At 36.0% G+C, this 15,375-nt stretch overlaps 1 protein-coding gene and 1 non-coding gene across 7 annotated transcripts in view; both read left to right on the top strand.

Annotated features, from left to right (window-relative positions):
* Positions 1-15,375, top strand: part of LOC112929024 (E3 SUMO-protein ligase RanBP2) — a 93,497-nt gene that overhangs the window by 22,739 nt on the left and 55,383 nt on the right. For 3 of the 6 annotated variants that reach the window (XM_072741883.1, XM_026010900.2, XM_072741886.1), the window contains exon 2: positions 14,009-14,076. In XM_072741883.1, the coding sequence (XP_072597984.1) occupies positions 14,009-14,076 (68 nt within the window). The remainder of the gene's footprint in view (positions 1-14,008; positions 14,077-15,375) is intronic. The other 3 variants (XM_026010899.2, XM_072741884.1, XM_072741882.1) reach the window with 1 other exon arrangement.
* LOC112929166 (small nucleolar RNA SNORA42/SNORA80 family) lies at positions 1,689-1,825 on the top strand. The gene has a single exon (XR_003236884.1). It is a non-coding gene; the product is annotated as a small nucleolar RNA SNORA42/SNORA80 family (small nucleolar RNA).

The following is a 15,375-nucleotide window of genomic DNA, read 5'->3' as shown; positions in this document are numbered from 1 at the left end:
TTATTGGTAAGGCTTTTAGTCAGTAGCAGGCTATTAGTAGTTAAGATTTAGGGGAGTCAAAAGTTATATATGGGTTTTCAATTGAGCTGAACGTTGATACCCATGTTGTTCAAGGATCAACTGTATTTTCATTTTGGGGGGTGCTAATATAAATGGTATTGTGAATATGAACTTATATTTTAAATTTCTCTTGTTCATTGCTGGTATATAGGAAAGTGATTGACTTTTTATTTCTATTGTGTCTTTCAAACTTCCTTATTTTCAGGAATATTTTCATCATTTGTTTTGGATTTTCTACATGGACAGTTTTGTCTGCAAATATACTTTTATTTCTTCCTTTCCAACTTGTGTATCTTTTCTTGTGTGATTGTATTAGCTAGGACTTCCACTATGATGGTGTAAAGGAGTGGTGAGAGAGGGGACATCCTTGCTTTGTTCTGATCTCAATGAGAAAACTTTTGAGTTTCTTACCATTAAGTATAATGTTAGTTTTTGTAGATAATCTTTATTAAGTTGAAGAATTTGCCTTTATTCCAGATATACCGAGAGTTTTTTTTTTTTTTTAATCATGAATGGGTATTTAGTTTTGTCAAATGTTTTTTCTACATGTATTGGTGTGATCATGAAATTTCTTTTTTCGCTTTAACTTGTTGATGTGATGGATTATGTTAATTGATTTTGAAAGCTGAACCAACCTTGAGTACCTGGGATAAATCATGGGTCATGGTATATGATTCTTTTTATACATTGTTGGATTAGGTTTGCTAATATTCTGTTAGGATTTTTGTAAGTATGTTTTTTGAGTGATGCCAGTCTGTAGTTTCCTTGTAATGTTTTTGTCTAGTTTTGGTATAAGGTAATGCTGGTCTCATTGGATGAATTAATTATTTTCTTTGTTTTTATCTTCTGAAAGATTGTAGAGAATTGGTGTAATTTCTTTCTTATTAAATGTTCAGTAGACTTAAGTGAACCTGGTGCTTTTTGTTTTAGAAGATTATTATTTATGCAATTTCTTTAATAGATACAGGCTTATTTAGGTAATCTATTTCTTGTCTGAGTTTTGTCAGATTGTGTCTTTTAAAAAATTGGTGCATTTCATCTAGGCTATCAAATTTGTGGGCGTCGAATTAATAGTCTTCCCTTATTATCCCTTTGTCATGGGATCTGTAGTGATGCTCTTTTTTTAAATTAAAAAAAATTTTTTAAAGATTTTATTTTTTCATGAGACACACACACACACAGAGAGAGAGAGAGAGAGAGAGAGAGAGAGAGGGAGAGAGAGAGAGAAGAGTCAGAGACACAGGCAGAGGGAGAAGCAGGCTCCATGCAGGGACTCGATTCTGGGACTCCAGGATCATGCCCTGGGCTGAAGGCAGGCACTAAACTGCTGAGCCACCCAGGGATCCCCGTGATGCCCTTTTTAATGTCTGATATTAGTAATTTGTGTTCCCTGTCTTTTTTCTTATTACCCTCATGGCATGTTACTGGTTTTGTTGGTATTAAAAAAAAAAAAATCAGCCATTAGTTTTATATATCTTATGTATTTTATATTTTTCTGCTTTAATTTTTACTTTCTTTTTTGCTTATTTTGGATTTAATTTGCTTTTTTATAGTTTCCTAAGGTGAAGGCTTAGATAACTAATTTTAGATCTTTTCTAATACATGCATTCATTGCTATAAATTTATCTCTATGGTAATGTGTTGATGGCAGGCTCTTCTCTGTGGGCCTCTCATAGTATACCTGTGCCAGAGGAGCATGCAGCCCCGAACTATTGCCCAGCTTCCTCACTGGTGCACTGTGAGCACCAAAGGGGACTGTGTACTGTTAAATTTTTTGTGTGTGTGTGCCTACGCAATGTTTTTGTTGTATTCCACAAATTTTGGTAAGTATATTTCTTTTTTCTTTACTTCAAAATATTAAAAAATTTCTCTTGATATCTTCTTTGAGTCATGTGTTATTTAGTAGTTTATTGCTTAATTTCTTAGTATTTTAAGATTATTCAGTTATCTTTGTTACTCCTTTGTTACTCTTTTGTTACTCCTTTGCAGTTTGAAAACATAAAGGATTTCTGTTCTTTTAAATTTGGTCAGGTGTGTTTCATGGCCCATAATATGGTCTATTTTGGTAAATGTTTGATGTAAGCTTGAGAAGAATGTGTTTTCCGTTGTTGGATGAAGTAGACTAGAGATGTTGATTATGTCCAGTTGATAGATGATGAATATTTAGTTCAGCTATTGTTTTTACTGATTCTGCTTGCCTCTATTTCTGATAGAGGGAAAGTGAAGTCTCCCAACTATATGTAAAAGTGTATTCATCTATATCTCCATGCAGTTCTGTCCGTTTTTGCCTACATACTGTACTAAGTACATATCACTTTAAGGACTTCTTTGTCTTCTAGAATTGATCTCCATATCAAAATGTAATGCTCCTCTTGATCCTGTATGACTTTCTTTGCTCTGAAGTCTTCTGTTTGAATTAGTATGGCTACTCTTGCTTTCTTTTATTTAGTGTTAGATTGGTACATCTTTTTCAGACTATTTACTTTCACTTATTTACGTATTAGTTTCAGGCATACAACATGATTTGATATTCATATAGGGAAACGGTTGCTATCTGTCAGTGTATATAGTCACAGAATTTTTTTCTTGTTTGAGAACTTAAAAGATTTACTCTGTTAGTAACTTTAAAATATGCAGTACAGTGTTATTAACTATATTCATTATGCTGTATATTACATCCCCTTTGACTCCCATTTATTTTGTAACTGGAAGTTTGTACCTTTTGACTCCCTTCACCCATTTTGCCCACCCTCCCAACTCTGGCAACGACCAGTCTGTTCTCTGTATCTATGATCTTGAGTCTTTTTTTTTTTTTAAACTTTTTTTTTAAAATTTTTTATTTATTTATGATAGTCACAGAGAGAGAGAGAGAGAGAGGCAGAGACATAGGCAGAGGGAGAAGCAGGCTCCATGCACCGGGAGCCCGACGTGGGATTCGATCCCGCGTCTCCAGGATCGCGCCCTGGGCCAAAGGCAGGCGCCAAACCGCTGCGCCACCCAGGCATCCCGAGTCTTTTTTTTTTTTTTTTTTTTTTAAGATTTTATTTATTTGACAGTGAGCAAGCACAAGTGGGGGGCGGGGGAAGTGGGCAGGTAGAGGGAGAAGCGGTCTTACGGTGACATCAGATTGTGACCTCAACTGAAGGCAGAGATTTAACCAACTGAGCCACCCAGGCACCCTTGAGTCTTTGTTTTGTTTTTGTTCTTTGAGGTTCCATATATGTAAGTGAAATCATACAGTATTTGCCTTTCCTGACTTACTTCACCTAGCATAATTCCCTTGGAATTAATCCACGGTATTTTAAATGGCAAGATTTTATTATTTTTAATGGTTAGAATGAAATTCCATTGTATATATGTACCATATTTTTTTTATTTTTTCATCTGTCAGTGGACACTTAGATTGTTTTCATGTATTGGCAATTGTAAGTAATGCTACAGAGAACATGGGGATACATATATCTTTTTGAATTAGTGTTTTCTTCATTTTTAATCTATATATATTTTTTAAGGTTTTATTTTTTCATTAATGAGAGACACAAAGAGAAAGGCAGAGACACAGGCAGAGGAAGAAGCAGACTCCTCACAGGAGCCCGATGTGGGACTCGATCCTAGGACCCTGGGATCACGCCCTGATTCAAAGGCAGATGCTCAACCCCTGAACCACCCAGGCATCCCGATCTATATGGGTTTTTATATTTATTTTGGATTTCTTGTAGACAACATATAGTTGAATCTTAATTTTTAATCTACTGACAAAGTCTTTCTATTGGTTTGATGTTTTAGTTCATATTGATATAGTTGGGTTAAGAGCTATCATATTTATTGTTGTTTTCTATTTATTGTCCTTGTACTTTGTTCCTATTTTTTGTCTTTTTCTGTCTTTTGTGGTTTTCACTTAGTATTTTCTATGACTTTTTTGCTCCTTTTTTAGCATATCAGTAGAACTTTTTTTAGTTGTTTAGTGGTTGCCTTAGAGAGTTTGCAGTATACATTTAAAACTAATTCAAATCTACTTTCAAATAACACTACTACAGTACTTCATGGGTAATGGGTAATACAGTACTTCATGGTTATATACATTTCTCATACCTAATGGAAATACATATTGGTGTTGTTTTGAACAACTGGTATATGTTACATCAGTTAAGAGAAAGGAAAATAAATTTTATCTTCACTTTTTTTTTACAGAGATGGAATTTCTCATCTGTATCATTTTTGTTTCTCTTTTATCAACATCTTTTGTAAGGCTGGTGTGCTGGTAGCAAATTCCTTCAACTTTGTGTGAGAAGATATTTCTCCATTTCTTGCAAAGAATAATTTCATGGAGTACTGAATTCTAGGTTGGTTGTTTTTCTCTCAACTTTAAATATTTCACTTCACTCTTTTCTTGCTTAGGTTTTTGAGAAGTTCAGTGTGATTCTTACCTTTGCACCTGTCATAGGTGAGATTTTTTTCCTTTATGTTGTTTCTTATTTTTAATAGTTTGAATATGATATGTGGTGTATTATTTATATTATGTTACTATTATTACTTTTGTCATTTATTCTGCTTGATGTTTTCTGAGCATCCTGGATCTGAGCTTCCTGGATTTGTGGGTTTTTGTGTAATTTTAAGTTGGGGGAAATTCCTAGTAGTTATTGTTTCAGATATTTCTCCTGTTCCTTCGTCTCTTCTCCTTCTTGTAGTCTGTTTCATGGATGTTACTCCTTTGATAGTTCCACAATTCTTGGATATTTTGTTTTTTTTTTTTTTTTTCTCTTTGCTTTTCAGTTTTGTAGATTTTTTTGAGATAGTCTGAAGCTTGCAGATTCTTACCTCAGCCATGTTCAATTTATTCATAAGCCCATCAAAGGCTTTCTTCATTCCTATTATAATGTTTTTGATCCCTAGCTTTTTTTTTTTTTTCTTTTTTTGTGCTTAGAATTTTTATCTCTCTGCTTACATGGCTTATCTGTTCTACTTTATCCATTGGAGTCCTTAGTGTATTAATCATAGTTATTTTAAGTCTCAGTCTGATAATTCCAGCATCTCTTGCATATCTGAGTCTCATTCTGATGCTTGCTCTATTTTATTTTTATTTTTTTCAAGATTTATTTATTTATTTTAGAGAGAGCACGTGTGAGAGCAGGGGGAGGGAGAGAGAGGGGGAAAGAAGCTTACTCCACCTAGTGTGGAGCAGGATGCCGGATTTAGGACTTAATCCAATGACCCTGGGTTCATGACCTCAGCTGAAATTAAGAGTTGGATGCTTAACTGACTGAGTCGCCCAGGCACCCCTTGTCTCTTTTTAAACTTTTTTTTTGCCTTTTAGTAAGTCTTGTCATTTTTTTCCCCTTACATCTCGACATGATGTATTTGGTAGAATTTAAGTAATGTGATGGGTTTTTTATATTTCAGACTTATTTCCAACAACTGTCAATGACAGTTTAGGTTTTCCTACCCTAGCACTGTCTCCTATGGAGGTTTCTGCTATGGTGAGGTTTGATTCTTTGTATTTGTCTACACTTTTGAGGGGCAGTTAGTGACCTACCTAACTTACCCTATGGATGTAAAAAGAGTTGTGATTTTTCTTAGTTCAACGTTTTACTTGTAGGATGGAGTGGCTACTTCTAAGCTCTTTATGTGCCAGACTGGAGGCTGGATGGATGTCTAGAGTCTGTTTTAAAGTGTTTCTCTTTTTTTTAATTGTGATACGACTATTTTAATAGTTTTTTTTTTTTTTAATCTAGTTAAGTCTTTTCCTACTAGCTTTTGGGTTCTAAAACTAAAATACTGCATCTGAAGCTCTTTTTCGGGCAGTTCATTTTATCTTTGCATTTCTAGATTGGTGCCATTGTAAATCTCAGATTTCTAACTTCACTTGGGTCTACAGCATTCTGCAGTTCATTTCCCTTTCCCTTTCCCCACCATCCATAAATTGTGGCAAAAAAAATGCATATGTATATATATATATATATATATATATATATATATACACACACACACACACAGTTTACCATTTTAACCATTTTTTAAAAAAATATTTTATTTATTTATTCATGAGAGACACACAGAGAGGCAGTGACACAGGCAGGAGGAGAAACAGGCTCCCCACAGGGAGCCTGATATGGGACCCGATCTTGGAACCCCCAGTATCATACCCTGGGCTGAAGGCAGGTGCTCAACCGCTGAGCCATCCAGGCATCCCCCATTTTAACCATTTTTAAGTGTGCAGTTCATTAATTTAAGTGTACATTATTGTGCAACAGAGCTGCAGACTTTTCATCTTGCCAAACTGAAACTCTGTACCCATCGAACAACTTAACGTTTTTCCCTTCCTCTAGCCTCTGGAGACTGCCATTTGACTTTGTTTCTATGAATTCACTACTTTAGATACCTCATGTAAGTGCATTCATACAGTATTTGTTTTCCTGACTGATTTACTTAGTATAATGTCAGTGTTCATCCATGTTGTAGCTTGTGATAGAATTTCTTTCCTTTTTAAGGCTGAATAACATTCTGTTGTTAGTATTACATATACTACATTTTATTTATTCGTACATCCTTTGAGGGACAAGGGTTGCTTAGAACCCTTGGCTGTTGTGCATGGTGCTGTTATGAATGTAAGTGTGTGGATACCTTTCCAAGACCTTGCTTTCAGTTCTTTAGGTTATATATACCCAGAATTTGGGTTGTTGAATCATATGGCATTTTTAATTTTAATTTTATGAGGGACCACCATACTGTTTCCATAATGGTTGTACCATTTTACATTTCCACTAACAATATATAAGGGTTCCAACTTTTCCATATCACCACCAACATTTGTTACGAATTTATTTTTGTTAGAACTTTTTTTTTTTTTTTTTTTTTTTTTTTTTGGTTAGTAGCCATTCTAATAGGTATAAAGTGGTATCCCGGGTGATTTTGATTTCCATTTCTCTGGTGATGGTGAGCATCTTGTTATGTGCTTTTAGAACATTTGTATATCATTTTTGGAGTAATGTCTATTATAAAGGTTTTTTATTTTTATTTTTTTTGAAGACTTTATTAATGAGAGACAACCCACAGAAAGGTAGAGACATAGGAAGAGGGTGGAGAATCAGGCTTCATGCAGAGAGCCTAATGCAGGACTTGATCCCAGGACTCTAGGATCACGCCCTGAGCCAAAGGCAGATGCTCAACCGCTGAGCCACCCAGGTGTCCCAGTTATAAAATATTTTGCTCATTTTCTAATTGGGTTGATTTTTTTCTTGTTACTGAGTTGTAGGAGTTTTTTTTTTTTTTTAAGATTTTATTTATTCATTCATGAGAATACACAGAGAGGAGGTGAGGGGAGATGGAGATGGAGAGAGGGAGAGAGGCAGAGGCAGAGACACAGGCAGAGGGAGAAGCAGGCTCCATGCAGGGAGCCCCATGTGGGACTTGATCCGGGTCTCCAGGATCACGCCCTGGGCTGAAGGCGGCACTAAACCGCTGAGCCACCCAGGCTGCCCTGTAGGAGGTTTTTTTGTTTTTAATATTCTAGATACTAATTCATTATCAGCTATATGGTTTGCAAATATTTTTTCCCAGTCTGTAGGTTGCCTTTTTACCCTGTTGTGTCCTTTGATAAACAAAAGTTTTTAAGTTTGATGTGCTTCTTTGTGTTTGGTGTCAATTCCAAGAAATCTATTGCCTAATCAAATGTCATATAGCTTTCTCCCTATGTTTTCTATTAGGAGTTTGATAGTTTTGAATCTTAGTTTTAGGTCTTTAATTTGTTTGGAGTTAATTTTTGCAGGTGGTATAAAATAAGGGTCCAGCTTTACACTTTTGCATGTGATATCCAGTTTTCCCAGCACCATGTGTTGAAGACTGACTTTTCTCCACTTTGTTGTTAGCATCCTTGTCAGAAATTATGTGACCATATACATGAGCATTTATTTGTGGGCTATTTACCTGTCCTTGATTGCTACCTTCTCTTACTCCTACCTTCTCTTACTCCTTCTAATCACTGTTTTAGAACTTCGCTGTCCACCTGAAATTCTTCACATTTACTCAACAAACTACCTTGCTTCTTTATTGGTGAACCAGACTGTTGGCAGTGAACCGCCAGGCCCTATTCATTTTTCTGTCCTCTGTATATTTCCTTTTCAAGGTACCTCCCTGACAACCTTTCTTGTTCTCCTCCCTTCAGTTTCCTGAAATAAGGATTTCCCCTTTTTCTTTTGAAGTCTCCTCACCAGCTGTTTTTCCATAGCCTGAAAACATATCCATGCCCTTATTTATCTTAGATAACTATCCATCTCCATGTCTTGTCATTGCCCTATTTCTTCCCTTACTTTATCAGTCATTCCTTTTGAAAATTATTTAGCAGTATTTGTTCCTTAAGAGAGGAAATAGTGTGATATACAAGTAGGAATTTTTTTTTTAATTTTTATTTATTTATGATAGTCACACAGAGAGAGAGAGAGGCAGAGACACAGGCAGAGGGAGAAGCAGGCTCCATGCACCGGAAGCCCGATGTGGGATTTGATCCCGGATCTCCAGGATCGCGCCCTGAGCCAAAGGCAGGCGCCAAACCGCTGCGCCACCCAGGGATCCCCAAGTAGGAAATTTATGTGTGTATGTATACACACAATTTTATGCTTTTTTCTGTAGTTTTAAATGAAATTTTCTTTTTTTTTTAAAAAAAGATTTTATTTATTCATGAGAGAGACACACACAGAGAGGCAGAAACAGAGGCAAAGGGAGAAGCAGGCTCCATGCAGGGAGCCCGACATGGGACTCGATCCCAGGTCCCCAGGATCATGCCCTGGGCTGAAGGCGGTGCTAAACCGCTTGAGCCACCCGGACTGCCCTGTCCTGAAATTTTCTTTTCTTTCTTTCTTTTTTTTTTTTTTTAATTTTTATTTATTTATGATAGTCACACAGAGAGAGAGAGAGGCAGAGACACAGGCAGAGGGAGAAGCAGGCTCCATGCACCGGAAGCCCGATGTGGGATTCGATCCCGGATCTCCAGGATTGCGCCCTGGGCCAAAGGCAAGTGCTAAACCGCTGTGCCACCCAGGGATCCCATCCTGAAATTTTCTTAATCTTCATGTATGCTTTTATGATTTATTTATTTTAAAGATTTTATTTATTTATTCATGAGAGACACAGAGAGACAGACAGAGATATAGGCAGAGAGAGAGAAGCAGGCACCACTCAGGGAGCCTGATGTGGGACTCGATCCTGGGACTCCAGGATCATGCCCTGGGCTGAAGGCAGATGCTTAACCGCTGAGCCACCCAGGCGTCCCTACTTTTATGATTTAAAACGTATCTGCTTATTTAACACTTTTTTTGGTGTGGAGTAAGAAGTGTAGTAAGAGAAAGGGACTTTAAATTAAGGTGCCATAACAGATTTATGTGGCATTGCTAAGTGACATTCTAAAGCAATGGAGAAAATATGGATTATTCAATAGATAGTGCATGAAAAAATGACATTGGTTTAATAATTTATTTTTATGTATTTATTTATTTTAAAGATTTTATTTATTTATTCATGAAAGAGAGACAGAGGCACAGGCAGACGTAGAGACACAGGCAGAGGGAGAAGCAGGCTCTATGCAGGGAGCCCGACATGGGACTCAATCCCGGGCCTCCAGGATCAGGCCCTGGGCCGAAGCCGCTAAACCGCTGAACCACCTGGGCTGTCTAATAATTTACTTTTAAAAAGAGACTCTCGTCTATGTTATTTACCAAAAGAAATTTCCGTTTTAAAAGTAATTTTAGAGAAACTGATATAGATGAGTATTTATGACAAATGAGAAAGATCTTTTTTAATATCTAATTTGAAAAAAAAAGAGTTTTTACTGCAAAAAAATTGAAGGTTTATTTCACAAATGCATCAAACATGGATAAATGATAACTTGGGAAACCTGGGAAAAGCCCTCAGGAATGCCTGGGTGGTACAGTTGGTTGGGCATCCAACTCTTGGTTTCTGCTCAGGTTATGATCTCATGGATCATGGGATCGAGCCCTACATTGGGCTCTGCGTTTAGAGAGGGTCTGGAGTCGGCTTAGATTCTTCCCTTCTGTCCCCTCCTCCCTGCACATGCTCTCCTCCTCTGCCCAAATAAATGGATAATTTCTTTTGTTTGTTTGTTTTAAAGCTCTCAGATGTCAGTATGGTTAAGAATTCTTAAAAGTTAGCAAGACAGCCTTTTCAAAATTGGGAATGGCCATGGTATATTAGTAGAGAATTTATACTATAAATATTTCATTGTGGATATTAGAAGCCAGTCATATCAGAGGAATGTCAGGTTGTCTTAGTGGTTCTTCTTTTGCTTATCAGATTAGCAATGATTGAAGAAATGGGAAAAATTAATTTTGAAGAATATATACTCTGACTTAGGCATTTAGATACTGAATGGGGAAGTGATTGCTATGAACTTTATGGAGAATTGGCAACATAGCAAACAGTTCAGGTATGTATATTCTTTGAACTAGTTTCTAGGAATTTATTAGGAAATAGTGGTACACAAATTTATGCGTATGTATTTCAAGAAATAGTGAATATGTAACATCTGTCAATTAATGTTCTTGATTCCTGGTAGTGGACAAGTCACACAGGCCTTATTACCCTAATGGAAGCCTTACAGTTTTGAGGGATAGATACCTATAAAAACAAAAATACTTATGTATAAATGCAGTGAAGGAGATAAACAGGATTTTGTGAGAAATAATGAAGAAGACGTACTTTAGTCAGGAAAGACTGTGGGAGAGTGCTATTCAGAACTGCCTGAAACACCGGTGCTGCTGTGTTGTCCTGCCTAGTTGGAATTCTGAAAGTGTTTAGTCAGAATGTCACTGATGTTAGCTTTGAATTAATTACTCATTAGGCAAACTCACACAGGTGGTTGATGTCTCAACTGTGGTTTCTGAGCAGAATTATTATGGAGATAACCCATTATCATCAGAGTTAAACCAGTTTGTCTCATGGAGGTCTAAAACCAGTTCATGTTGGGTGAAGATCTTAGTAAACCTAGCTCTATTAGTGAGTCAGAAGTCCAGTGAGAGGTAAATTCTGCTACACAAAGATAGGATAAAGTGACATCAAGGGCCAAAAAGTGAGGTTTCTGAGAACTTGACTGCCAAGAGTCAGTATGGTTACTTTTCTGCTCTCTCAAAACTTAAGATCAGAAGGATTGGGGGACCTTTCTTTTCTGGGTCTGTATTCCTACTGAAAATGTAGATTTATTTATTGTTTTCACTGGAATTTTCTCTTTTTACTCAGCTGACCTAGAATACCCATGGGTTTTTTTTTTTTTAACATTTTGAAGATTTTGCTTATTTATTCATGATAGAAACAGAGAGAGGGGCAGAGACACAGGCGGAAGAAGTAGGCTCCCTCCAGGGAGCCCAATGTGGGACTCAATCACAGGATCCAGGGATCACAACCTGAGCTTTGCGAAGGCAGATGCTCAACCACTGAGCCACCCAGGCGTCCCTAGAATACCTGTGTTATTAACAGTTACACTTGACCCAAGATGTCAAGGGGAAGTGAGGGGCATGATAGGGAGTGGGTAGGGAATCTTCCATTTATTCTACGCTTATTGTTTCACTGTGCCAGAATAGAATCATGCTCAATAAGGGTTCTGTTTTGTCAGATGATTTTCTCAAACTCATTGTCCCCTAGTTATGGTTTCACTAGGATAGTGAGAATCTTGTTAATTCATTCACACGTGTCTCTCTGTAGATGATGAGGCATTTATTTAAGGGAACCATAGTTTCTTTTCATTGAATTTCTCACTCTGACACTGAAAGCACTGGATAGAAGTCATATAGTATCAAAATCTGCTGTGGCCTTTGTTTAAAAGATTCCTCACAGCTGCCATAGTTGGAGAGATGCATTCTGGTTTTAGTCACTGGCTAAACTACAGTATGCAGGGCCAGATGAAGTAAAGTTGGAGAGCTGGGCAGACACCATGCTAGTCTTTGGTGAGAAATTTGATATTTTCAAAGCATAATGGAAGCAATGGAAGGATTTTATATTTTAAGTAAAGGCATAACATGGTTTGTCTTATGTTTAAAATGATATCCTTTTGGTTTATGAATTAGATGGGAGGAAAAATATACAGAGGGAAACAGGAAGGAATTAGCCTTTTCAGAAGTCCTAAAGGGAGATCATAGAGGCTTGTTGGACTTTGGTTATAGCAACAGAGATGTAAAAAATGGGTGGATTGACGTAATATAGAAGGTAGAACTGACAGGTGTTGGTGAGGATATTTTGCACCTAAGTGTAGAGCTTAGGAAAAATGAGAGCCAAAGATACATATTTGAGAGTCAGTATACGGTCAATAGTCATAGGTGAGATTCAGTATATGTCACAGAGGAGATCTCCTCAAAGAGGATTTAGGACTGACACGGGAAGTCAGTATGAGAAAGAGCCTGAAGAGTGACCACCACTAAGGTGGACGTCAAACTGGAGATTATGATTATTTTTGAAGTCATGAGAAGAGTATTTTTCAGATAAGTGTGATTTAGAGTATTTTCTGTAGGTTTGATTAAGAAGGAAAAATTGAAACATAGTAAACAGTGGGAATAAATTTTTGTAGTCCATCTGCTGTCTAGTCTGCCCTAGTCAGTCACTTTTCACTTTATTATATATCTGATCAAATATCCCCTTAATAAGACCTTTCCTGACAACTCTTACTTTATAGAACTTCTAATACCATTATTTGTGCCCCACTACCATTACCAGCTAAGAAAGAAGAAACACTGCCAACTAAACAGGCACAATGTTAGGATTCCTGTGACTTGTGAGATGAATACTGAGTTTAGTTTTGTTAAAATATAGTGTACTGTAAATAATTGATAGAATACTGTAAACTCTAGGACTCTTTTCTGCTCCTGTATAGGTAGCAGTTTGCTTGTCATCTATCCTAAAATACAGGCTTCATGAGGACAGATTTTTTTTGTCTGTACTACTGGTTCCCCAGTGCCTGGAACAGTGCCTTGTGAATAATAGTAGGCACAACAAACAATCCTAAGTCTGCATTTTTTAGGAATAAAATGAATAAATGAAAACATACTGATTTGTACACTTCTTTCTTCACTTAATATATTGATTTTTTTTCTGTGTCCTTATGTAGTTTTCAGAATTAGATGTTTGATAGCTGTGTACATTTATGTCGTGTGTATAACATTATCTGGTATGTCCCAGGAACTTAAACTTTGGAACTTAGGGAAATAAAAGAGCCAGGTTTTGACTTGGTTTACTACTGGAGAATTCAACTTTTATTTCTGCCTTTTTAATTCTTTGAGTATAAAATATTGATTTCTAGAGAGAACAATTACCTGGGCTAGGAAGTCCCCTGTGCCTTAATGGGTTGGAAGTACTTGCTTATTTTTCCCCATAAAGCCTTGCATTTGGCAAGAGAAAGACCTTTCTAGTCTATTTCACCTCCTCTAAGAAAGGTTTCTGTTTAGTTATTTGTAAAGTGAGAGAGTGGCATCATGTGGTTTTTCAGGTTTCTTGATGATATAATCTTAATTTCTGACATTGTCTGTCTTGCTGTTAAATTTTAGTTTTATGATGAGAATTATAAAACTTGGAATGATGACTTATTTATTTATTTAAAAAAAGATTTTATTTATTCATGGAAGAGAGAGAGAGAGAGAGAGACAGAGAGAGGCAGAGACACAGGCAGAGGGAGAAGCAGGCTCCATGCAGGGAGCCTGATGTGGGACTCCATCCCGGGACTCCAGGATCACGTCCTGAGCCGAAGGTAGGCGCTAAACCGCTGAGCCACCCAGGGATTCCCGGAATGATGAATGATGACTTTTAGAACATATTTCTATAGGCAGTTTTTTCCTACCTTTTAGATGAACAAAAATCAAGTATATTAATATTAACCTTATTAAGACCGATTTTTAGTTGTGTGAAAACTTTACAAAATTCAAAATATGAAAAATTAAAAGAACTTAATTTTTTTCAGAAGTCAATGAAAGGATTCTATTTTGCAAAGCTGTACTATGAAGTTAAAGAATATGATCTTGCTAAAAAGTAAGTATTGAACTATGAAGATACTTTAATTTTCTTTCTTTTTTTTTTTTTGATACTTTAATTTTCTAAAGTCATTCCCCCTCCCCTAAGATTCTTAACTTGAAATGGGTGAAAATACTATGGTATTTTTTTTTTTTTTTTTAAAGCAGTTCATCCTAAGTATGTCCCGGAAATAAGGTATTATATTACTTTAGACTGATATAAAGGACTAGTCTCAATTCTGTGGAGATTAAGCCTAGAATGAGTATCTCCTGCATGCCTATCACTTACTTACGCCTAAGGCAAGAAATCATTTGGCTTAAAATTAAAACACTTCTAAGGAATAAAAGAGAACCATGTTTATTTTTAATTTTTTCCTGGTTAGATACCTGGTACTTTAATTAGTTGGAAAAATACCAGTGAATACAAAATTAAACTGTGATTTCTGAGCAGGACAATAGCTTGTGTAAAAGATCTTTAATTGACTTAATAGGTGACACTCTTGAGGCTTTGTCTTACTTGTAAGGCCAAGAAGGTTGGTGATCTGATTTCCTGATTTGGAGTGGCTTAAAGCAGGATATTAGGAGGTTAAAGGCATTTATGGGAAGATGGAAAGAAATGCTGATAAGTAAGGAAAATGGTAACCCTTTTTTAACTAGCAGCAGTGGGGCTGTCAACCTTGTTCCTTATTCATATGACCCCTTTTCCTCCAGTTTTGGTCTTTGGTTTATCTTCACATATGTATATGTTATATACATATACATACATATATATACACACACAATATTATATATATATATATATGTAATATTCATTGAGCCTAGATGATGCTTATATGTTTAGCTGTTAACTTGATTTAAGAAATGGAAATTATCTACATTGCTAGTTTATTTAGTAATTTTTCTTCTCTATTTTAGCTGGAACAGTACAATTATTAGATAATATTTTCTTGTTTAAAAGATCAGTAGCACAATTTAAAAAAGGTATTTGAATAGTATATCCTTGGGTCACCTAACTTGCTTATTAGTCAGTAGAGCATGCACTTCTTGATCTCTAGGTCATAAATTCAAGCCCCACATTGAGTGTAGAGATTATTAAAAAATAATAATAAAGTAAATAGTACATTGTCTTAGTTGTTATCTGGGGAATTATGCATTAGTATTTTGCATTATGATACTTTAAGAATATTTACTATAATCTTTTTCTAATTCCTATGTAAAATTCTTTTTTTTTTCCTATGTAAAATTCTTTAGTAATTTGCCAAAATGTAATTAGGAAGAAAAAGCAATTTATGCAATAATTTTTTTATATGTGGGTAGC

This window comes from Vulpes vulpes, chromosome 16 (assembly GCF_048418805.1).
Source record: "Vulpes vulpes isolate BD-2025 chromosome 16, VulVul3, whole genome shotgun sequence".
In the NCBI taxonomy this organism is placed as follows: domain Eukaryota; kingdom Metazoa; phylum Chordata; class Mammalia; order Carnivora; family Canidae; genus Vulpes; species Vulpes vulpes.
This window is presented reverse-complemented; position numbering and strand designations above follow the sequence as displayed.